The following is a 25000-nucleotide window of genomic DNA, read 5'->3' as shown; positions in this document are numbered from 1 at the left end:
CGTGCTCAAAACCTATTGTAAGTCAATGAGCCTATAAAATGCTGCGGGGCCCACATAAAATGACATGGCGGGCCAAATGTGGCCCGTGGGCCTTGAGTTTGACACATGTGTTGTAGAATAAGCGCAGTCCAGTCCACGCTGGCTGCCCACGTAAACAGAGAACACGTGACTTGTTTCACAGTAGTTTGTTCTATTGTTGAAGCACCGCCCTCAAGCGCTGTCCAGAACAGGGAATCGAATGCACCGCTGCAGTTTTAAACGCACTCCTCCTCTTTGATTCGAGAAGACGCGGGGATGAGCGGGGCGGGGTTAGACCAAGTAAACGTCCAGTTGTGGGCGGGGAGGAGGAACACTGAAACGCTTGTCCGAAGGGAACACAGTGCAGCGGAAGAGTTTCTGTTTAGATGCTTTACAAGTCTTACATGAAAAGGAAAAATGAGACTTAGGTCTCAAAGGACGATTACCGCTGCTTCGGAGACGCCGAGGAGGACACGTCAACGGTCGAGACAAACGCGCCTTTCGACGACGGAGACGGAAAGTCCCTTACCAAACATGGTAGCTCATCGATGTAAAAACGGTTGTTTCATTTTAGTAACACTGAGTACATTTGTGGCAACAGTGAACAGTTTTCAGGAGAAAGATCCAGTTATCACTCATTGTTTTGGTGTTTTGTTAGTTTCAACACAGCAGACAGCGCTAATGCTAACTACTGTTAGCATCTGGTGTTTAAACAGCATCTGAACGGTAGGTGGCCTAAACGAATGACAACCCATCGCCCCTAATGGCAGTTAATCAAAAGTAGAGATATTGGGTCACCGATCAGATTTGTAAAAGTTTTGTAGTAAATATTTATCCACAAAGCTCATGAAATCAGCTTTTAATGTGGCTTGAACTCGGTCATTTTAAAAGCTCCGGTAGGTGGCGCTGTTTCAGAGTAATGCTGAGGTTAGCTTCTGATTGACAAACATCTGTTCTTCAGATCCCCTTTAGCTCAAAATGAAACTCTTAAACTAATCAGGGCGGAAATTAACCACAACTAACCAGAACACAGCGTAAAAAAAATTAAATTGTCAAACCATTTCGATGTTTTTTAATTGCTCTTTCAGCTTCCCAAGATTAGATCTAGTTGGTCACGTTGGTATTACGATGTGTATGGATCAGAATCTATATATACTATATAACATATTTTTATAAAAAAAGAAGTTATTACACACCTCTTACCAGAACAAACTCAAAAGCACAATTCAGAAATTTCTTGTGAAATTTGCTTCCCCCCCCCCAAGTGCTTATGACCTAAATTATATTCTTCCTGTATTTTATACAAGCATAGCAATCTGACATTAGGTAGTTAGTAAGTCAATCTATCTGCTCTGGTAGCCACCTATTTAACACACATGCTTGCAGTAACTGTGTTTTTATCTAAAAATCATATTTAACTTTATGGTTTTAGCGTATATTAGACAAAATATCAATTTTCTCTATGCTGTGACAATTGCAAAATGCAGTAGAATCTCCCAGTTCCTTGCCTTTCTTTTAGTCAAGACACTTTTTTTTGTTTGTTCCTGTCTTATGGGGCCACATCTTAATTGCATCAACATCTAATGTCACAATGATGATTTAGATTTATGCCAATAAATGCATTATGTATAACTGCACAGAGGCAGATTGAATACTCTTTTCTACACAATGAGGAGTAAATGGTATGTGTATTTTACTCAGCCATAGATTGAAGCTCCTAAATGTGCTTAGAAGTAGTAATTGAGGGGTCAGAGGTCAAATACTGAGTAACCGATTAGGTGACACTTTTACATAGGAGTGCTGTTTGTCTTTCTGGAACTGCAGCAACTTGGTCAGACTTTAATCTGGATTATAGATAAATAAATTAAACTGTGGTGGCAGTGACTCAGGAGATGGATTTATTTGTAACAGGTGGTTGCTGGTTCAAGCCCCTAACTAGACCTTATGTCCTTTAGGTCAAAGAAAAGGGACAAATTAAGATCAATACTAGTTGAAATGGAGATTTTAGCTTTGAAATGTTTTAATAAACAAAACAGAATAAACAAAACACAGGCTTCTCCTAAGCACTGTGGGTCTTTATGAATTACATCCATGTGTTGATTTTGTGGGTTTGAGTAAAAACCCCGTTTGTTTAGCTTTCCCTTTGATTAATAACAACTGGAACATCATAAAGTGCAATCTATTTTTCAGCCTCATCATTTCCTCTTACTTTGTAATGTAATGGTTTTTCCTTCTAGTCACGTGAAGCACTTTGATTTAGTTCGATGCTAAAAACATACCTTACAAACAAAACTATGAAAATCAACAAAACTAGCTCTCCCTGTTGTAGAAATGTTGAAATAATGATGGCTGCTTAGAGGACGGATGCCCTGAGTCTGTGTTGGATTAACGCAGAGTCGGCGCATGTGAGAGGTGGTCCGGAGAAAGTAGGCCACCAGAACACACGTATTTCACGCTGCGAACACAAATGAGGGTTGAGCCGCTGCCAGGAGTTTACTGTGGTTTGATGGTTGAGAGCAGAAATGTCTGATCAGACCTCAGCGTTTAGTCTCTGTTGCTTATTGAAAGCCCAAATGAGACGTTCTTGATCCACCAGCTGATGTTTTATTGCTCAGGTTTCATTAAATGTGCTTTTTATGAGCACATCTGAAATAAATGCCTTTTGTCATAAGCTATTGTTGTTCATTATGTGGAATGGAAGTTGCTTTGGTGCTATTAAAGTGTTGGTTTCATCAACAAAACATTAGTGTTTGAGGCTCTGTGCTCAGGACATTTGGTCTTAAAACAAATCATGGAATCAATATTGGTTTGATAAAGGCTCATCCTTGTCTCTAATGATTTGGCAGTTAAAGCTCATAGATTAATCATAACAACGCTGTTTATAATTTAAATTAATCTGTAGATATGCATGAAGGTACAAAATTAATGTTGAAAGGATTAAAAAAGCCCATTTTACTATGCTAGTATGTATATATTTTTACTTTCTGCATTCACAAGGAAGCAAATAATACAAAACGTATAATCACAATATCATGATGCCAATTTAAATACTAAAGAAAAAAGAAAAGTCGACTTGTGCATCATGATAAAGAAAACAATCATTACAATTCTATTTCCCAGAGAAAGATTACAATGTTCAAAATGTAAAATAGAATAAATTGTAAAAACAAAAAAAAATACAAAGAATTAAAAGTACACAAGCTAAAAACATAATATTAAATAATGATAGTGTAGATAGTGGGCAGTAGGGTAGTCATTCATGCAGCGGCCTGTCATGTTTTTGATTTTAAAAAATGTTTAAAATTCACAGAAAATTTGAAAATATCACTTGATAATTATGTATTATTGAAAGATTGGAAGATTAATACCTGAACAACTATAAAATCTTAAAAATGCAAACATTTTAAAAAGACCTAAATAAATAAGCAGTGCTTAGCCTGGTGGAAGCACAAGTAAAGCCTGGAGGCCCGCCAGGCTTATAATACACTGGGGAAACCCTGACAGTTGAGCATCAAGGTGGTTTTTTTCCTGTGAAAATAAAGTCAGATCTCACATCTACCAAACTTTGCCACCACAGACTAATGATTGATGATTGAACGAGACTAATTTTCATAACTGCTTTTATTTATTTCACCTGCGACTAGGTTAAGGAGGAGTCTGTGGTTCACCAACCAGAGGATGAGGTTCCTACGGTGAAGAGGCGGCCGCTGCCTCGTGGCCGGGCGAGGAAGCGGCCGAGGGCCATCGCTGTTGAGGACAGAGAGTCGGGCATTTTATCTCCATCAGCAGGTTACACTCTTTACGTTTTGTATTTTCCTTAATCTACAAATCCTCTTTCCTAACCAGTCCTCTTCTTGTCTTCCAGATTTGGCTTTTAAGACCCCACTCAAGCCCATAATCCACCACGAGCGCATTCTGTCAGAGATCGACGTGGCGTCCCCTCGTAACTCCAAGGCCAGAAACATCTATCCGCCCATGGTGCGGTTCCTCACGCCCAGCAAGGAGAGTAGGTGTCTCAGCTTCTGGCCTGAAACAGTGAAGAGCGTCACAGACTCCTTTTGTCTCTGTGTCATCTCCATCAGGCTCATGGTCTCTGCTGCTTTCAGCAAATCTTTTGAATTCAGTTTTTAACTTTTCCCACTGCGTGGTGATGCCATGCGTTCACACAAGATGAACAGTCGTCAATAAACATTGATTTATTGAGTTAAAAGGAATGCAGACCGAGCAGATGGTTCAGACCGCTGTGAGTTGATTGCATCATTAAGAGTTTTTCTGGTGATCAGCAGCAGTTCCTCACATGCACCAGACGGCGTTGTGTCAGCGGGTTTTAGAAAAGATGGAACGCTAACAGCTAGTCAGGAAACCCACCTGTGTTTGTTTAAAACAGAAAACCAAATTTATCAGAGTTTTAAATTAAATATCAATATGTCTGACCATTTGTGTGAGTAATGACTTCATCATTTGGATAGTGAGAAACTTGTTACAGTGAGAAATGTGCAAAAAAAAAAAGTCCTACCAATCCATTGAGAAGGTTTTTTTGTTTTTTTTGGTTTTTTTACATTTTTTGTTGGATTTGTTCTAAGTTAGTCAAAGTATTTTTTTGGATGAGCTCTTAGCCTTCCACTGTTTTTAGGATTTATTCACTTTTCCACCTTTGAAACATCTTTACATATTTTACAGACAAATGGAGTGTGATTACATGGTTTAATTTTTAAACCATCCATAATATCTTGGATTAGCGACTATCCCAGTTGGCGTTCTCCAACGTAAACAGGGGTCTCTGTGTGTAATCTTCAGTAAACTTAACATCTTAGCTCAGCTTTCTAAATCTGACATTAAAGATTAATAAATGATTGGGAGAGTATAAAGTTTAATTTGTTTTTAAATAGAAAATAAAAACCGGTCATGCCTGTTGGGCTTCCTCTGCCAGTCCTGCTGTAGTGACTCGCTGCTCCTGCAGGTCGTCTCAGGCTGTTTCTCTTTGTTTTTCTGCTCAGATATGAAATGTCCTGAAACTGCCAACAGCGTTCTGCTGAGCCCAGAACAAGGAGTGTTTGGTTACGGTTCCATCGACCTGCTGGCTGGAGACGAGGACGACGACGTCTTTGATCCGTACGTTCTTCTTCTTCCTCTTTCTGTTTATTTTATTTTATTTACTTTTTACCTCTGGCAGGGGAAACATCTCATTTTAACAAAAGTTAGATTTCCAGCTCCCTCATTAATGTACATGTGTTTTCCTGTTTTTATACATTACATGTTTATTGTCATGTTCTCAGGTTTACCTTTATCAAGAACATCCCGTCCCAGTCTCAGCATTCCCGGCCGTGTCTCCAAGACATCCCGCCAAAAACCCGGAGCACGCCGGAGGCCACGCTGGTGGTCGACCTGGTACGCTCAGTCAGCTCTGACGCTCTAATGTTCATCCCAGAACCAAACCGGGACAAATACTGGAACTGGAAAACAATCCTAGTACAATGTAGAGCTGAAACTAATGAATAATTTAGTAACTGATTATCCTATCACTTTATTGTGATGATTAATTAGCTAATCAGTTGTTTTTTTTTAATTGCCACATACTGCAGATATTTTTTAAACATTAAAATACATTTTTAAAAAATGCAAATAAGCAATTCAATTCTTTAATATCAAACTGTGAAAAGATCTGCAAAAGGTGCCTAATGACAGATTCTTTTTTTTTTTTTAGAGAAATTGTGAAGCTAAAACTTTTACAAATGTTTTTATTTTGAAATCAAAATGTATTTTATTTTTTGTACAGTTTTGGCTCATTTACTGAGTTGTTCTTTCAGCAAATGAGTCTGTAACTCCAGTAAACAAATAATCGATTACTAACTTAGTTGTTGATTTTTCTAATAATCATTTCATCACGGTTAATCCAACTAATTGTTTAATTAGTTCGTAGTTCCAAAGACTGAGATGGATTTAATTTGTTCATCACAGAGTGAATGTTTAACTAGATGTGAGTTTTATGCTGCGTTTAGAAGCTGCCTGAGCCAAAGCAGCTGTTCATTATCCCGTCTGCAGCTAATTATCCCCGACTTTAAAGAGACGGGAGGCTGCAGCTCGGCTCCCTAACTATTAACTAAACCTGTGAACCGCTGAAGCAGCTGCTGGATCAGCGAGTCGATCATCGACCGAGACGTTTTAGTGCGATGGAGCAAACCGGAGGTGAAAAACCCAAACTAAAGACATCAACCTGATTTAAACACAACTCTGCTGCCAACCAACACGATATCCATTCAGTGCCATTTGGTTTGGTTCGCTGGCAGCATTAAAGGTCATGAGGTTCTGGGAAAAGAGCAAAATATTGGTACAGACTTAACAACGAACATCAATTACATTTTTTATTTTAGTCCTAACCATTTGTGTTACAGCAACAGCTGGATGTAAAAGAAGACAGATTCACGTTTTTGTTTCTCCGAACAGGAGGAGACGCTCATGTTCAGCTCCCTGAATGTGATCGAAGAAGCAGATTATACTTTCTTTACCACATTCCAGGATCATCAATACAAGGTAAGTAATCTCTGCTTTTAGTTGATGCTTTAAATGTTGCTGCTCCAAGAAACGGCTCGATGAGTTTCTCAGCTCGGCTTCCTGTTGGTTAGATTCAGGTGAGCTGAACCAGGAAAACATCGATAAAACATGTGGCTCATAACCAACGGTTTTATGGAACATGTCGAGTTAGCGAATCAGAAATTTGCTGTTTAGGAAACAAACATTTTCTAGAAAAGTTGCATTTTTTTTTTTAATAGTGTAATCATAACATTTTGGTCTGTTAATCACCAGACAGCAGCTGCTGCTGTTGCACAAACTAAAACAATACAAGGAGCTTTGAGATGGAAATCAAAACTGCATCATTTTTCTGTCCTCCAGTTCATTAAATGTGTAAAACTAAAACTCCCAACATTTATTGTCTGCAAATATTTTACAATTTTGTGATGTTGGTTTATTTTTAAAAGGCATCAGTTGTGGGCATGTTTTGATGCAGAAATTGGGTTAATTTTGCTGTAATTCATAAATTTTTGGGTGGATTCGTAAAACCACTTTTATCAGAGAATCTAGAACATTTTTTTTTTTTACTTTAGTTTTTTTTATATTATCTGGTTGAATAAAATTGAATCAGCTTGTAGGAAAAAAAATAACAGAATTCTGTGTTGGCATGAAACTAGACTGAAAACAACAAATTTAAGATTTCTTTGCCTTTTCTTGATGAGTAATGCTTTACACCCACACTGCAGCACTCCCAAACATTCCCAGAATTCCCTTGTGCAATCCAAACATTAAAATGCCACAGAGGAATCCTGGGAATGATTCAGAGCTGCTAGAAAGTTTAAAGTAAAAGCTTTTGCATAAAGAAACATGAAATTCATGCAACACCAGTCGTTTTTCATGTTTTTTTTAATAAAGAAGTATTTGTTCTTTCAACAGGTGTACATGATCCTGCGTCCACACGTAAGAGAGTTTCTTCAAGCCATGGCAAAAATCTACGAGGTTTGAGAAATTCACAGTTTCTGTTTCTCTTTGTAAATCGTTTCCAAACTTCTAACCGCAGCTTCCTGCGATTTCCAGCTTTTTGTTTACACCTGTGCAAAGAAGGAATACGCCGAGAAGATCCTGGAGATCCTCGACCCTCAGAAGAAACTCTTCCGGTATGTCGCCTTCAGAGCTGCTGCTGAGTTTTTATTTGTTTTCCTCCGTTTTGTTGGTACAAGTTGACATTGAGCTGCTTCTGGTTTTTGTTTTTCAGTCACCGCCTGTATCAGGACGACTGCGCCTGCGTCCTCGGTCACTACATCAAGGACCTCAGCATCCTCGGGAGAGACCTGATGAAAACCGTCGTCCTGGATAACGCACCGCACACCTACCCATACCACGTGAGAAACTTTACTACACAGAAAACTGTTTAGCTTAAAAGATATATTTAATTATCAGAGTGGAACTGCACAATATGGATGAACTCAATATTTCAACTGCAGAGGATTGTTTGGATGTTTGGGAAGTTGCTGTGTGTTGATGCCATGAAAATAATATTTAAATAAGTATAACTCTTTTAATAATATCTAAACAAATAGATGTGTGGTTAGTCATTAGTGGGAGTAAAAATCTATAAGTACTTTATTCTTATTTTTAATAACTCAGCAGATAATTATTATTATCACAGTCTTTATCATTAGCATTGCAATAAAAAAAAATTTTTTTCTCAACGTGCAGCAAGATTTTTTTTTTTAAGAGCTGCACTCTGGAGCTTTGGCGTTAACAAACCCGTTTCTCTTTAAGAACTGATTAATGTTTAGAAAACACTCCTGCTCACTTTAACTCTTAGATTTCCAAAAAGCTCCCAATATTTCCACATTCAACATGTTCAATAACAGCTCAGTCATGAAACCTCAAAAGCAAATGAAAGGGCAACTTTGCTGCAGGATATTCAGCCTTTCTGTTGGCTGCTGACGTCTTGCTCTCGCTTGCTCTCATACAGCCTGATTGAGCTGTAAAAACATTAATAACCAAGCAGCAACTTGGTTATTAAATATTGACGCATCGGTGAGGATGAAGCCACATTTTGTCCTCTGGCTTTGTTTTAAACTCTCCACTATTAACAAGATGTTTTAACCCTGTGTAGGTTTACTTGTTCCCCACTGGTTTAGTGTTTTCTTTGTTTCTCATCTTTTTTTTTCCTTTCTCCAGCTGATGAACACCATTCCCATTAAGAGCTGGTCTGGAGGATCAGAAGACAAAGAGCTGCAGAAACTCATCCCCTACATGGAGAGACTGGCTCCAGCGGTAAGTCTGCTTCTAAATGCTTTTCTTTTCCTAGATTTCTCCCAAAGAAATCCGCTCTGCCACAGGAGAAAATAAACATAAAACATTTAACAGCCCTTGTAGTTCATCTTTTAGTCACCTAATATTAAAACATATATGTTAAAGTTAGATTCCTGGGCTTTTATTCCCCCAGAAGGTACACTTAAAGGAAAAATATTGTTGCTTATTAAAGAGTTTCAGTACAGCAGGTTCTGCTGCCCTCATGTGGACACATTAAGGCATTGCAGGCTAAGTAGTTGGTGTGTCTCATTTAAAATTAATAATTTGTGTGTCCAAATCTATTTTTAATGGCTTGTTTACAACACAGTAGCTATTTAACCTGACGGGAATTAATATTGACCTTTTAGAGAGGTGCAGCTGAATCTGGACTTGAATCTGATAGAGAAAGTATGGAAGGAATTAAAGATTAGGGTGATGGCCGTTAGGCCTTCCACCTTAAAACACTTACAGATCATCAGCAAGACTAATAGTCAAAATATCAAGAGAATTATTACAAGTTTTCTGACAACTGTATTGGCAGTTGATTTTATTTATCCTCCTTTTACACTGAATAAAGGCCAAAAATACTCTTACTAGATGTTAAATAAGCCACGTTATCATTGAAGGTTAAAATAATATAACCCACAGACGATAAGTAAAATACAACCCACATTTGTACAAGAAAAGGGAGTTGAAGAGAACCAAGTAAAGACTGTGTAACAATGCAGACTTTAGGATTATTGAAGAGGAAAAAAATGTTTTCCGTTTTGATGTTTTTTCTAACGAGGGGAGTTTTGTAGCGCCTCCCAGAGGAAAGCAGTTGGTTAAACAAAACATGGTGACGGGAATGTGAGTGGTCCTGACTGCATTGATGGCCCATAATTACCATATAGCATCCATATGACTGCAGTTAAAGTTACACACCTGGTACAAGCAACAGAAACTCTCCTGGAGTTAATTTCATTTTTCAAAATTACTGCAACATCTGTCACTGCTTGGATCTGTTTCCTGATGTTTGTAAAACGATGCTGAAAGAAAAGAATATCCCTGGCCGCTGCTGCATACTGAGGCTGTGTTGTTTATCTGTGATGGAGGTTAAAAACTGGTTTGTTTTTGTTATTTTCCAAACTCTTGGCCAGAGTTAACAGAGCAATTATGTGATGACATTTCCAGTCTAGAAACACTGGAGGAAATAAAAGATAACAAAGTGTGCTTATGGGTGTTTTCACTCTTACCAGTTCGGTAAACTTGGTTGGATTGGCCCTTAAACATTCTTTACATTTTCAGCTGGTGAGGTTCAGCTAAATGAAAAACCTGTTCCTCTCCTCACCACTGGTGGCGCTGCACTAAGAACTACTGAAGGAAACTACACAAAAACTCTGAATAACCTCTGAGCAGAACTTCCTTTCTTCACTAAATGTAAACAAAAATGGATTAGCATCAGATGTTAGCGGTTGCAGGATTTAACAACGAGCCATTTCTCCCAGTAGCGTTTAGACTCACAGTTGTTTTGGTTGTATTTACCCAGAATCCTCTGCGCTATAGTCCGCTTCCTGTCATCCATACATTCACTCAAACTGAGTTTAAGGTTTGTAGGTTGACCAGAGTTTGCTGTCGTATTACACGTTCACATCTCCCCCAAACAAACCGGACCTTCTAGACAAACAACAGTTTGATTAAACCGGACTTAAACTCTTCAGGAAAAGGCTTATGGGTATATTGCTGTCTTTTTGATTAAATTATTGACCTCTTCACCCTCCCACCTGTTATGATCTGAACATCTGCCTTTGTTGCCGTGGCTACAGATTGGATTATTTTTGTCTCTCCAGGAGGATTTCCAGGAGGTTCTGAAGAAGAGGAAGGACCACTTCCACAGGTTGCTGTCTGAGGACTGACAGACCCTCCCCACCTCACCAGCTGACTGTTGTAGCTCATGTTTAGGTTGAATTGCAGATTCCAGATCGGACCGCCTGACCGGAAGGCGGTATGTCCGTGTCGGGAACCGGGCCGGTTCTCCTGCGGTTCTCCTTAAAGGATGGCACATTTCAGACGCTGCTGACCGATCGACACTTGAACCCGGCTTCTTTCCAGAACCGATTCCTCAAGCAGCAAACTGCTAATGTGTGTAAATATTTCCCAAACAAAACTTGAATTATTTTGTTTATATTTCTAACTTTCTATTTATTGATCATATTGCTAACCAACAGCTTTTATCTGTATATGTTAGATGCTTTTTTTTTTTTTTGTTATATAAATTTACTCCAACAATAAATGACTAATAGAGCGTTGCTGTGTTGCTTCAGCTCATTGTTTCCATATTTAACTTGACTGATTATTGTGATAAGTCAGGTGTGGTTCTGATGCAAATCATTCAGGAAGTGGGCGTGGCCTTCCCAGAGCGATCAGATTGATGACTTTTATTGAGAAAATGGAAATGGTATTTATGGGAAGGTTGGGTACTTTTATCCTTGTTTCCTTTTATTAGAAATTCAGATTTTTATTTTCTATCTTGTTTTCAGTAGAAATTGATCGTACATCTGTTTTCAGGCAAACAGGGAATAAAATGTTTTTTTGGTGTATTTTAATTTAAAAGGAAAAAAAAACCTATATGCAATTTTTGCCTTTGAATTTGCCATGGACAACATGCTGATCCTGTTTTCCACTGGTCGCCTTACTCAGGTAAATGTCTGAGTGGCAGCTTGGAGACTTGGCAAACCGGCTCCTTACCCAGGGACTTAAAAGAGCTGAATTAGTTTGTTTTAACCATGGTGGTAAATTGTAGCAAAAAACTTGCCAAGTTGTCATTTCTGCTCCAGTTCTCAACAATATTTGTTCATTTTTTGTGTTTTAAAGTCCAGTCTCCAGCAACAAGGGACTTTTAGACATTGCAACGCCCTCGACCAGATATGGGTGTCGTGTTCCGGTTTTAGTGGATGTGGCAGAGTTCTCTTTTTGTTTTAGAAAAGTAGTTTTTAAATGATTTTTTAAAGCTATTTGATCATACTTCCTGGATCTTTCATTGCTGTTTCCTCCAGCTTCATCATCCTCAGCAGCATCCATCATGGCGTCAGAGTGGAGCTCTAACCCTCAAACACCACGCCTTGCAACTTAATTACTTAAAATTTATGATGAAATGTGTCCAAACTAACTTTTCTGCCATTTTTACTGATGTGCTTTACTCTTTTGCCTCTTGTGATGTCATCAACACAAACGAGAATCCAGTTTTTTTTGTTGTTGTGTTTTAGGGGGGGGGAGGGGTCCCTCCTCCTGTGGGTTTTTTAGAACCTCACATTTCCAGACATCATGAAGTTGAAATCCAAAACTGCGCTACGCAGCTGTGTTTTCACTTTGTGTGAATTTATTAGGGATTACTGAAATCCTCCCTCAATTGAATCTTTAAAAGGTATGAAAAGCGCGCAGGGAAGCTGAGATGTTTGCGTTAATCAAGTACCTCCGCGGGACAAACACTTATCCCGAGTATGAATATTAGATGAAAGCTGGAGTTTAGTTTGAGAGTAAATGTTTACCGTCCTGTTTGGACAAACTTGTTTGTGTGATGGCTGTGATTGCTAATGTTGAATTTGAAGGTAAACTGAGAGTAAGTGCCTCCTCCTCCTCCTCCTCCTGTGGATCGTCTCCGGCTTTATTTGCTCCATATGGTCTTTGACATGGTACCCGGGAAGAAGGGAGGAAAAAAAGAAAAACTGCGTGTGGGCGGAGGAAAAGCCTAGTATTTTGTCCGTCCTGAAATTTGATTCAGAAGTTCAGGATCCTGGAAGACAAAAAGCAAACCGAGGGGGAGGGAAGGACGGAGGAGTAAATCCACACTCTGCGATCTCCGACTCAAGTAAGTTCGTTTTAAAACCTTTTCTGTTCAGAGAAACGCGTTCATTTGGAGCTTAAACTGCGGCTTGCGTTTACAGTGTAAACAATCAGCTCCTGTATGTGACGGATTTCTGAATGACTGCATTTTACGCACCACTTCATGTGCTTTATTTGATGTATTTAATAATTATGAAAATCCCTACAGTTTGCGCAACGATTGAATCTTTTTTTTTAAATCAGAAACTACATAAGAGTTGCTCAGCTCAGCGGTAAGGGACAAAGTGGGTTTTTTTCTTTTTACCCCCGTCATGCGCCATCTACAACAAATCGCGCTGATTTGCTCCCCTCCGACCTGCAGGCCTCCTAATTGTGATCTATATACATGCTAAGGTCCTCATTTGTTTAGAAAATGGTCGTTCACGGAGAGGTTTGCGTGCTGACTCCATCCAGCGCCGCAGTTGGATGTGCGCCAAAAAAAAAAAAAAGTGCAGGAGAAAAAGCTCTAAACGCAATCTGCAGATGTGATTGAAATGGCTCAAGCGGTGCCAGACCCACAAAAGGCGCCTTATTGGAGCTATTGTGCTTTCAGCTGAATCCATCATAAACTCGGACTATTCTTTGGATAAAAAAAAAAAAACCAAAAAAAGAAAAATTTAACAGATTTTATTTTATTTTACTTACATTAACCTAGTTAGCCCGAGGCTAATTTTGGTGTTTTAGCACACCAGCCACCGCAGCACCACCCTTTTTCTTTATTTGCACATTGTGCATTTAACTTTGTTACAAATGTTTTTTTATGCTGTTCAATAATATTTTTTCACCAATATGTATCCATTTCCTTTTTGTCCCTGTTTTGCTCATATTTGATGTGGTACAAGTTCATTTTTCATTGTAATTCAGTGTTTCCCTGAATTACAATGCAGAGAAAATGTTTTTTCCCTCTGTTTCTTATTTTCTCACACCATTTAAGTTTGAGCATCAACCAACAAATGTTAACATCAAAAGTAAATTAAAAGCGGTTTTCAAATGATCTGATTTACTAACAGAACAAAAACACACATCCAAGTCAATTAAAACTTGTCTGCACTGAAAAAAGAAAACAGGTGATTCATTGTTAAAAAAAAAAAAAAAAAAAGAGAACCTGCCAGCATGCCTAGGTCGGCCCCATATGGGAGAAAAGGAGGGCAGATTGGATGGGTCCCATATGGGTTTGTCCATGTAGGGCCACAGCCCACATGAGTCCTACATGGGCCCTACATGGTGGTGGGCCCACCACCATGTAAAAACTTGGGTACTCCATGGGTTTTTGGAAAACCCAAGTTTTCCAAAAACTTGGGTTTTCCCTAAATGGGAAAACCCATGTGGGGCCACCATGGAACCTGCGGACAAACCCATATGGGACCCATACAGTATGTCTGCCCACCTTTCCCTCTTATGGTGCCCACCTAGGCATGCTGGCAGTAATGAGATTAAGTTTAAGTTTACATGTTAAACAAATGTAAATAAAGTAAGTTTGACAAACTTGATTCAATTTCAATTATTTTTTTCTGAGTTGGAGATCCATTTTTATTTTTTATGTATTTTTTCCCACTGACACAACATGAAGTTGGCTGCAAAAACCTCAAAACAACAGTCAGGAAATTACAGAACAGATGTGGAAAAATCCACAAATCTATCAGTCTTAAATTTGTTTCATTGCATCTGGGCAAAATTAACAGATTATTAAAAAGTATTTTATACCAGCAATCAAACATAGTAGTGGCAGTGTGATGCTCTGGGGTTGCTTTGCTGCTTCATGATTTATTAATTCTGCCCTGATGGAAAAAATCTTGTAATTAACATCCAACCATCAGTTTGTGACTCTGAATGGGTTTAAAAACGGAGCGGCCTAATCAAAGCACAGATTTAAATCTTAAGATTTAAAGCTTAAAATTAGCTTGATGATCTGAAACATTTCTATAAGACTTGAATTGTACAGAGTTATCTGAAAATGTAGTTTTATGATCCATTCCCCTTCATTTTGGTTCTGATTCGGACAGTTTGACCCATATGAACTGGCTCCAGGTCCGAACTGATCTCAGCTCTGTTTGTTGTGGGCGCAGACGGACGGACTGGTTCTCAGTCAAATTTGTTTTCAGGAAAACACGCAATTTGCAAAAGAGAGGGAAGGAGCGGCGTTGCTGTGCAAACCCTGAAATTAGCTGCAGACAAACAGGCTGCAATCAGTGGGCGAGAGCAGCGCTTCGGTACCGGGATCCAAACCCAGTTCATCCCCAAAACATTTAATTAGGACTTCAGGAAAATGAGTCCGCTTTAATTATCGTCCTGGTTCAACGTGACATGATTCTGTTTCAGATCAGTGACTCCTTCTGTTGGTAAATCAAACTGACAGCGCAAAAGTTATTTAGTTATTTATCGTACTTCTCTGATTCCTGTCTCACAGAGTTGGACATTTCATCAATCTATCTATGCATGCAACTAATAATAATTTTAGTAATAATTTATTCATATGATTAATCGATTGAGTTTTTTCCCCACATTCTGCCTATTTTTCATTTAACCACTGAAGTCTTTTCAGGCAATACTAGGAATACATTTAAGATGCAAATAGTTCCTTTTTTAAACATGAAAACAAGATTTTTTTTTTGCCTATAATGCCACAACATAGCATTACTTTAGTAAACATTTGATCATTTGTAGCAAAAGATGGATCTGCAGCTAAAAAAATCCTGAAAGCTTCAACATGTGAAAAGCTTTCTGTCTGATTTAACATCAGTAGTGTAGAGCTGATCTGTTTTTTGGATTAATCGATTAATAACTGGACAGAAAACTGTGCTTAACAGGATTTCTTTTATATAAATTTGAGGCAGGTGAAGCTAAAACTTTTCCACCAGAGGATTTCTGTGTAGAACAGATTTACAGACTAAAATTTCTCATCTTTCATCTGAATTGCCTTTTTGAGTCTGTATACTCACAAAAGTATAACTGATTAATTGTGATTAATCGATTACTAAATTAGTTGACAATCATTTATTCAATGCATCATGATTAATCTGATTGTTTCAGTCCTAAATCCATCAATGCCTTATAGATACAAAAGTCCAAAACAATCTCCTACAGAACCAAATGAAACACTTTGTCCAAAAACAAACAATTTTTATCCTTCTAGGCTACAGATAACATACTGAAACTATGAGGGATTACATGCATTTTAAGATCTTTTGCCATATCTGAGTGGATGCTTTACTGCCAGCGAATGCTCTTCAAAATAAACAGTTGGTGCAACTCAATAACAGAGGACAGAGATGCAAACAGTGGAAAAGCACACAGAAGAGGCGATGAAAGTGTTACAATCCAGCTGTTTTCATATGAAAAAAAATTAAATACTTTCACAAAAGAAACATACAATCAATTTAATATTGGTGTATTAAATAAAATTATCTTCCTAACGAATTAAAATGAACAAAATCCAGACAAAAACCCCAAATTAATACAAAAACTGGAGAGATGTTGTTTTGCCCTGGATCTAAGTACTCTGTTCCTAAAAGAGTTTCTGTTTTGTGGCAGCTTTCCATCACTGTCACTTGCCTGAAGAAACAGTAGGAAGCTAACAATTAGTAAAGCTAAATTCATATTTTGCCTCAACTGCTTCTGAAACACATCCATCTGTAATAGGTTAATGCTTAATGGTGTCTGGAAAAACAAGTCATTTCAAAAATCCTAAACTGTTAAGTCACTTTCAACAGGCACTGCGCGTTACCTAGCAACCCAAGCAAATGCTTCAGCTTTATTCTCCTATTATTTCGACTTTATTCTTGAAATTTTATGACTTACTGAACTTAATTGTCATTTTGTATGACCTCAACACTTTATCATAAAAATCTCATTATTTAAGGCTACGTTCACACTGCAGCCCGAATAGGGTTGCCGCCCACTAACGGCGGCAGCGTGTCGGTGTTACCCGGAAAGCACAGTATCTCAACCCCAACACCGTGAGTGAAAAAATGACTGGGGCAGCCTACTACATAAAGTACTCGCGTCCCGTATCGGTTCAATACGTACTTTAAGGGACGGGTGGCAACCCTAAGCCCGAAGAAACCCAATTCCAATTTTTTTATTTTTATTTTGTCCTTAATGCGACCTGTATCTGGTCTTTTCATGACAGTCTGGACAACACAGGTCGGATTCTTTTCGAATGCGACCCGGGCCACTTGGATGTCCGACACGTATCCGATTCAAATGTGATCTGAATCCGAACTGTCAGGTCGCGTTCAGATTCATTCAGCCGACCGGAACGTCAACAATCATGGCGGACTAGGATTAAGTTGTTACTGTGCTGGCTCCGCTCGGACAACAACTTTAAAATCGCAAGCCATGCTCCGCCGTTACCATCCATCTTCTTTTTTATGAAGTTTGGCAAAACACTGAGCACGCGCTCTGTGTGTGACGTTATTGCGCCCTCTACTGCGCATGCGGAACACTTTCACGTCGTTTGCAGTTAGCACTGGAGAACATAGACGTAATATAGGAATAGACATAGACATAATATAAGGATAGACGCCTCATGGACCGCTCTCGCCTATTGTCGCTGACGAGATTTAGGGCGGCCATCTTTGAGCGGTCCACATATACATATATACATATGTATATGATTTTCAGCCGACCAGTTCTAGCTTCAGAGTGATTCAGCAGCTGAGATTGAGTCCAAAATCCGATGCGAGAATTGAGTCCAAAATCCGATGCGAGATTAATCCGTGCTGCAGTGAATCCGTCTCTCTTTATAGATATCTCCCTCTTCTTCCTCACATCGTGTCTTTAGGAAACCTTCAAAACAAAAACAGAAGATTTGGGATGTATCTTACTTTTTGACAGAGTGAAAGAATTACATATAAATAATAGTCTTTACCACCAGTGTAAACTTTGCTGGTGAATGTTATAACACATAATATAAGTTTTATAATATATGTTACATTGTTTCATTTCTAATAATCTAAGTCAATGTTAGAGAATAATTAAATTTTTTTAGATTTACGGAATCTCAGTTAGCCTTCATAGCGGGGCTGAACCCGTATTACACCAAGCAATGTAGCTAATATTAGCTGGTATCTCACCGGTGGACATAAGTACAGTAAAATAATATTGTAATCACAAACAATAATATGTCCATCTTTCTTGTGAAATGTTGTTTGTGGAGCCCTCGCATCAATAGTCCATCGATCCGAACAACAATATCCCTCAGTGCTGAGGCATCTTTTGCTGTTTTGTTGAGCAAAGTAGGAGGGTATACCGCTCCAAGATGGCCGCCGTTTTTCCTGCGCCGGAGCAGCCAATGTGAGGTCTACTCTTATATTATGTCTATGCTGGAGAACACGTAAAGGTCGCATATATTTGGCCAAAAAAAATCCAATTTGACAAAACATCGGAATTGGGTCACAGGCTGCAGTGTGAACGCAGCCTAAGAAGAATTTTGTGCAAAATAAAATAAAAAAATTAACAAGTTCTGTATAGCCCATAGATCTATCCTAACCTGTTCAAAAAAGCATAATAGGTGACCTTCAAACTACAGACGACTTTAATGTCTGTCCTCCCTGTTCCAGGTTGGACTCTGTCCTGGTTTTCGTCTGGACCTCAGCTCGCTCCTCTCAGCCTGCGTGACTATGAGCACCTCGGGGCTTCAGGCTACTGACAGGCAGAACGTGAAGGAGCTCGACACCGTGAAGGAGTCTATCAGTGACATCATCAACCAGCTGCAGGACATCGACCCCGCCCGGCTCTCCTTCTCGCCCTTCTTGGACCTGGACACCCAGATCTCCCTGGCGCCGGTGTCGGACAGCCCGGAGTCGTCTGTGGAGGAGCTCCGCTCGGCCTCCCATTCGGCCTCCGGCTCCCAGCGCTCCCTGGAGCCGCCGCCAGCAGCAACGGCGCAGTCAAGGAGTGAGTCACTGAATCTGCCTTTAGTTTGGAACAAACGGAGAAAAAGTAAAAGCCAAGCTGGAACCAAATGGAGTTAAAATAGATTTGAGGCTAAGCAACAGCATATAAACAACACACTCTACGGGGTTACATCATTGTTCTGCTTGGAAGTTAACACTATTTCCTAAGGTTTTGATCAAATGCCTTTGCCATCCTTTGGTAACGAAACAACAGGATTACAGTAAGACAACACCTCAATCTATTCTTTGCATCATTTTAGATATTGCAGGTGGAGCTGAATCTAGCAACATGTTTTAACTTTTAGCTAAATAAGTACATTCTTTTGGTTGTTTTTGGTGAGTGCTTATGTACTATTTACAGGGGCGGAGCTAAAGTGAGGGTCGAGGGGGGCACTGACCCACCCACATGCCCCGCCAAATGATTGGCAATCCACTCAAAAGAAGAAAAATAATGATAAAAAAGAAAATTCATAAAGCTATTTAGAAATAAACATACAGGTCTGGAAAAAGCTAAGAGCCCACTGCACTGAACTCCATTGAAAACCTCCTGGTTATTCCACCAAATATTGATTTCTGAACTTTTCCTGAGTTAAAACATTAATATTATTGTTTCTGAATGAATACGAACTTGTTTTCTTTGTATTTGAGGTCTGAAAGCACTGCATCTTTTTTTTGTTATTTTTACCATTTTTCAATAAATACTAATTTTTTGCTTGGAATATCAGAGACATGTTGTCAGTAGTTCATAGAATAAAAGAACAACGTTCATTTTACTGAAACATATTCCTATTCACAGTAAAATCAGAGAAAATTATCATTTTAAGTCATCTCTTAATTTTTTCCAGAGCTGTATATGAAATCATTTTTAATTTCTGTGACACCTACCCATTCTAATTAGTTGACTGATCTATCACGATTAATCTGATTAAAATTTTCACAATATAATTTAAAGGCTATCCAACAATTTCCCTCAAATTATTCTTGTCAAAAACATAAAGTTTATGTCCAATTTAACAGCAGATCTTTCAGGTCAGACTCGATGCTCCAACGCCTCCGATTGTCTCCTTTTGGATTTGGATTGCGTACTAAACTGTGTTTTGATCCTGACAGGCTCTGCTCGGTGCCACCAGCAGCCCAGCGCCACCCCCGCACCACACAGCGGAGCAAATCAGACAGAGCAGCAAGAGGAGCCTGATCAAACTCTTTCCAGCCCCATCATCACTTCGCACAGTTTGGACACCGCCATGGAAAACTGCATGAGCCCCCCTCCGCCGGCCTCTCAGGGCGACATTCCCAACGGCACAAACACGCCGAGATGGAGCCCAGAATCCACCACTGTGGAGAGCCCGGCGGACGAGGGCCGACCCCTGATAGGGCCGCCGCGGGAGAGCGTGGAGCTGGCCGTGTGGAGCACAGAGGGGTTCGGAGAGACTGACGGGGCCACAGGGGAGGCGTTGGATCAGGGGAGGTGCTGCTGTCGGTGTAAATGCAGCCAGAGCGCCCGTCTCCCAGCCATCCTCTCCGTCCTGGCCTCGCTTCTGTGTGCAGCCGGGATGCTCTATGCACTCTATTTCTATGTCCCAATCAGACCCCCCGACTGTCCGGACATAAGCTGCCGCATCATTTTCACCTTCTGCTGCTGCGCAGTGGCAGCGCTCCCCATGGTGCTTGGTACGACTCAGACACCTGCACGATCACAAACACAAATTTAACGTAAAGATCAGATGTAAAGGCGGCCAGACGACCAGGATGGGGTTCGTCTGGCCACCTCGTCTGGGAATGTTTTCGTTTTTCTATGTAATTTAATGACCTTTTAACTTGAGGTGCACCAATTGCAGTTTTATGGCCAATTACCGATCTTTAAAAAGCCTGGCCTGCCAATTCCGACTTTGGCCGATGCCAATTTTTTTGTCTGAAATGTTACTAAATATAGCAAGAAAGTCACTGACTTTGGCAGCACTGGGGTGACTACTATTAACTGCAAACATTCTCACGAGAGAGCAAAAGAGGAGAGTGACTGATTTTTAGACCTTTGCTGAGGAAGATAAGATCGGTGGATAAGATCGGCTTCACGTGTCAGAATTGGCCTATCACCGATCTCACAAAATGAAGGAAATCAACTGGCTGATAAATTGGTGCGCCAATTTATCGGCGCACCAATGTGTAATATGTTCAGTTTCACTTTTTGTCATATGCCAAAATGTCCATTAAGTTTATTTTTTAGACATTATAAAGCCTCAGGGGTTTGAAAGAGAACATAAGCACACAATAGGAATGCAAAAAATGTATTGACTTACAATTTCATTTATTAGATGAAAATTTAGTTCCACTGGTTAGACCTTCTTTTAGTGCTGTAGTTTGCCCACCATCCAGAAGAGGGCACTGTTGGTCATCCTAAAGCAGAACCAGTTGATACAGAAACAAAGATGGTGGAGGAAAGTGAGAGGGAAACAGCTCAAATGGAGTCTGGTGTGGGATGTCAGATGCAATTAAAATATAATTTATTTATTTATTTATTTATTTATTTATTTTACATTTTTCACTGAATTATTTCTCTGAATATGCTGTTGTTTCAGCAAAATTACCTTTTTTGAGTCTGTGTTATCCAGTTAATGATTAATCAATTACTAAATTAGTTGAATAAGCAAAACTAGTCTGATTTACTGTTTTCAGTCCTAGTCAAATCAGACCAAAGTTGAACTGGCGCTGGCAGCATCATGCAAGTCAAAGATCCAAATGAATATGGAAACTGTTTCTCTCCTTCCAAACTTAATAAGAAATACCCAAATAAATATTTACAGCTGTAGAAAGAAGTGCTTCTCTATAATATTAACTCAGGAATATGAAGACTTGTGCTGCCACTCTTTTCAGATTTTTACTATTTAAAACATATTTATGTTGGTTTTTCACATAAAGCCTAAATAAAATTGGTTCAGTTCAAAATTACTTTATTAATCCCAGAAGGAAAATAAATGTCTATCTCAGAGTTGCTGGCCAGAAGGATCTGCTGCAGCAGTCAGTGTTACAGCAACTCTGAAGAAGCCTCTGACTGAAAGTTTAATGAAGAAGCCACACTGAGCAATACAAGTCTAAGGTTGTAATGTGGGAAAAGTTCTATACATGCTATTGTTATTTCAAACAAATCAATAAAAAACAAAACAAGGCTACATACACATAAAATATAAAAAAAACTATGCTTTGTCATTTTAGCTCCCATACTTACACTTTTTAAAAATTATAACCCTTTTCTATTATTTCTCAATATCAAAATACATGTAGCAGTATATATTACATCAATATCTTATATAGAAAACATAATTTTACTTTTATCATAAGAATGTCACATTATTTTACTGTTTATGTATATCCTTCATCTTCCATATAATTATTTATAAATATTTTTGTACCTTTTTGTTGAATATATGCACGCTTTTCCACAAAGTCGATGTACACATTTTTATATTTTAAATTTTGTCCTCCTCCTCTTTCTGCTAAATATTATTGAATATTTTAGGGTAGCTGTTTTGACTTCAACCAAATCCAGAAATGTCAGCGCACCTGATTTGATAAAAGTGAAAAGTTTAATGGTCTCAGTGGTCTCTGGTTCAGAATGTTCAGAATGAGAGAGCAGGTGACTGAACCAACCCGACCAAATCCATCCCAGAGGAGTTACCTCTGACCCAGATTTCAAGCAGATGCCAGAGTATTTGCATGTCGGCCTTCCTGCCAGCAGTAGCTGCATTCAAATGAGGGAAAAATGTGAAAACACAAAGTTGCTGTCAGATCAGTTTGCAGTGACTTTGGCGCTGCTTGTGGAAAGATGGCCCAGATTCAAGATGGATTCTGACTTATTGCTCTTCTCTGCCTTGCAGCCATGCTGGTTGGTGCGGCGTGCCAGTTGTGCTCCGGGTCCCTGCGTCTGCAGGAGCCGACTGATCGAAGACACACTGTGCAGCAGCTGTTTGTCTCATCGTCCCTGGAGCAGCTGCTGCTCTACGTGCTCAACCTGGTGGTGATGGCCGCCCTGCTGCCGCAGGAGCAGCTGAAGCTGGTGCCCATTCTGGTGGTCATGTTCATCATTGGCAGGTGAAGGTCAGAGCAGGTTGAAGGATTTAATGGTGACCTTTGACCTGAAGGGGTCATCACCAAACACAAAAACGCCCAAAGGCTCAAATGTGTTCATACAGCCCGGCTGCACATCAACGAGTGGAACAGAGAAGTTCATTAAACGTATAAGAAGACAACAAAGGCCACCGGAAAAATAAAATAAAATTCTGACTGTAATTTCAGAATTCTGACTGTAATTTCAGAATTCTGACTTTTTTTTTAAAAGAATTTAGACTTTTTCTCAGAATTTTGACTTTTTTCTCAGAATTTTGACTTTTTTTCCTCAGAATTTTGACTTTTTTCTCAGAATTCTGACTTTTCTCAGCATTTTAAAGTTTTTCTCAGTATTTTGACTTTTTTCTCAGAATTTTGACGTTAATTTAAGAATTCTGACTTCCTCAGAATTTCTCAGAATTTTGACTTTTTTTACAGAATCTTGACTTTTTTTCACAGAATTCTCACTTTAATTTAAAACTCAAATCGATCTATCAAATCTGAGACTGTGGATATAATGCAGGTTTACAAAAGCCCATATACAACGAGGAGGAAACTGTTTTGTGACTATTTTCATATATGAACAACACAACTGACATACACCTAAGACTGTTTGGTTATTTGTTTGGTTTTTGACTTAGATTGATTCAGAATTAAAATTCTGAGTTTAAAGTCGTAACTCTGACATTAAAGTTGAAATTCTGAGATTGAAATCAGAATTCTTCTCTTTATTTATTTTATTTTGTTAAGTGATCCTGATCCTCATCTGTTGATGGATCCTAGCATGGTTTACTAGCATGGACCAAATATTTTTTGTTTCATCTTACTTTTAGGCAAGCTTAAAATATTCGTCACTGATGAAAAGCTGCTACAGACAAAGTGAGATGGATATTGATCAGACTTAAATCCTTAGATTTCAATGCAACGGGGCTTATATCTTACTAGAAAAAGTCAAAGCTCAGATACGTTTATGTTTGAGTAATACAGGTTTGTTGTTGGAAATACTTCATCTTGTAAGCGTGGCTGACGAGTGAGACGTTGAGTGTTTATCATAAATATCTGAACGTCCTCTGATTTCCTGTTTGGGTTTGTTTTCTCGTCCTTCTCAGGCTTGTTTTCTGGTTCAGCCTGAACACGTGCGGCTCCTGGAGAGGCTTCGGTTCTGGTCTGACCTCCTTCCCGCTCCTCGCCGTGGTCGCTCTCAATCTGTTCCTCATGTACAATCTCAATCTCAAACAGCCCCTTTTTGGCCCTCAGGACGTCCTGTATAATCAGGTCACCCCGTCTTCCTGGTCGGGGGAGACATCACAAAGCCCGAGTGGCAAACCAGACGTCCTGCCCACAGACATCCTGGACGCTCAGTGAGAGGGAGAGCTGCGCTTTCTTCTCCGAGAGGAGGCCATCCTCCCAGAAATAGGCCATTCCTGTGGTCTGCTGCTCAGCAGAGCTACACCCGCCGCCGCTGTAACCTCCAACTATGTGACGGCTTTTACTTGTTGCTCCTCCTGTGTGCAGCACTTTTTCATGTGGTTTTGTGCTTTATTATCTGAAATGCAAGCGCTCTGCCTGGCTGTGGCCGAGGATGCCTTTGAACAATGCTGTACACATAAAACTTTTGTCTTTTTAAGCTGTTCCAATGCCTATATTTAAGCAGAAGCTCTGCCCTGTGCCCGGCTGGATTTGTTTCACCGCAAAGCAGCTGCAGTTGTCAGATTTTACTACTTTGACTTTACAGAGGGTTTGTACAGGACAGAATAAAAACCATTTGTAAGAAAAAAACACAGACCTGTCTTTTTCTGGTGCTTTTTTTCCTTGGACTGAGTGGTTATTCCTGGTGAAGTGCATGGACTGTCATTATGTGATAACATGTTGCTCTCTGTGTGTCTCCACCCTGCTGGCATCCTCTCTTCTGATGAGCTTCTTGGGTTTGTGGCTCCCAAATGAGACCAGAAACCAGAAGAGAATAAGATTCACTCAGTTTGGTTTCTCAGTCAACTGGAGATTAATGAGCTCTTCAGAGGGCAATAATTAGAGGTCAGACACCAAAGATGCTCGTTAAGTTAAAAACTTAGTTTTTTCAAGATCAGATGATAAAATCTATTTGCAGTCAGGCTGGTTGTAGAAATGAACCCTAAATGTTTTAAAGTTATGATAAAAATGATCTTAAGATGTAAAAAGACAAAAGAAGAATGTTGCTTTCTTCAACTGGATCAGATCTAACAGGCAGTTCATGTTTTAAATCCATCCATCCATCCATCCATCCATCCATCCATCCATCCATCCATCCATCCATCCATCCATCCATC

General features: G+C 39.4%; 2 protein-coding genes across 3 annotated transcripts; both read left to right on the top strand.

Moving 5' to 3' along the window:
* The first annotated feature begins 288 nt into the window (after positions 1–288).
* ctdspl3 (CTD (carboxy-terminal domain, RNA polymerase II, polypeptide A) small phosphatase like 3) lies at positions 289–11120 on the top strand. Of its 2 annotated transcripts, XM_007560552.2 has the most exons (12): positions 289–555; positions 3663–3807; positions 3884–4024; positions 5016–5130; positions 5295–5406; positions 6463–6549; positions 7465–7527; positions 7606–7685; positions 7784–7910; positions 8722–8817; positions 10665–10711; positions 10789–11120. In XM_007560552.2, the coding sequence occupies exons 1-12, from the start codon at positions 436–438 to the stop codon at positions 10865–10867; spliced, it is 1212 nt and encodes a 403-aa protein (XP_007560614.1). In that variant the 5' UTR covers positions 289–435; the 3' UTR covers positions 10868–11120. The 2 variants fall into 2 exon arrangements, with proteins under 2 accessions (XP_007560614.1, XP_007560615.1); XM_007560553.2 differs by having other exon boundaries at positions 290–555; positions 10665–11120.
* Positions 11121–12349: 1229 nt separating this feature from the next.
* On the top strand, positions 12350–24477 carry LOC103143849 (transmembrane protein 79-like). Its single transcript, XM_007560551.2, has 5 exons — positions 12350–12682; positions 18258–18594; positions 19704–20264; positions 22466–22679; positions 23804–24477. The coding sequence occupies exons 2-5, from the start codon at positions 18318–18320 to the stop codon at positions 24057–24059; spliced, it is 1308 nt and encodes a 435-aa protein (XP_007560613.1). The 5' UTR covers positions 12350–12682; positions 18258–18317; the 3' UTR covers positions 24060–24477.
* Positions 24478–25000: the final 523 nt, after the last annotated feature.

This window comes from Poecilia formosa, unplaced genomic scaffold (genome assembly GCF_000485575.1).
Source record: "Poecilia formosa unplaced genomic scaffold, Poecilia_formosa-5.1.2 Scaffold116, whole genome shotgun sequence".
NCBI lineage: Eukaryota > Metazoa > Chordata > Actinopteri > Cyprinodontiformes > Poeciliidae > Poecilia > Poecilia formosa.
Note: the sequence above shows the minus strand (reverse complement) of the source record. Positions and strands in the feature narration are given on the sequence as shown.

What these genes read in the sequence shown, in the direction of transcription:
- ctdspl3 (XM_007560552.2), top strand. Translation starts at nt 436, where the DNA reads ATGAGACTTAGGTCTCAAAGGACGATTACCGCTGCTTCGGAGACGCCG. An exon ending in AAAGTCCCTTACCAAACATG is followed by an intron (nt 556 to 3,662) that starts GTAGCTCATCGA and finishes ACCTGCGACTAG; the next exon opens with GTTAAGGAGGAGTCTGTGGT. An exon ending in CCATGGCAAAAATCTACGAG is followed by an intron (nt 7,528 to 7,605) that starts GTTTGAGAAATT and finishes TGCGATTTCCAG; the next exon opens with CTTTTTGTTTACACCTGTGC.
- LOC103143849 (XM_007560551.2), top strand. Translation starts at nt 18,318, where the DNA reads ATGAGCACCTCGGGGCTTCAGGCTACTGACAGGCAGAACGTGAAGGAG. An exon ending in AGCAACGGCGCAGTCAAGGA is followed by an intron (nt 18,595 to 19,703) that starts GTGAGTCACTGA and finishes TGATCCTGACAG; the next exon opens with GCTCTGCTCGGTGCCACCAG. An exon ending in GTCATGTTCATCATTGGCAG is followed by an intron (nt 22,680 to 23,803) that starts GTGAAGGTCAGA and finishes CGTCCTTCTCAG; the next exon opens with GCTTGTTTTCTGGTTCAGCC.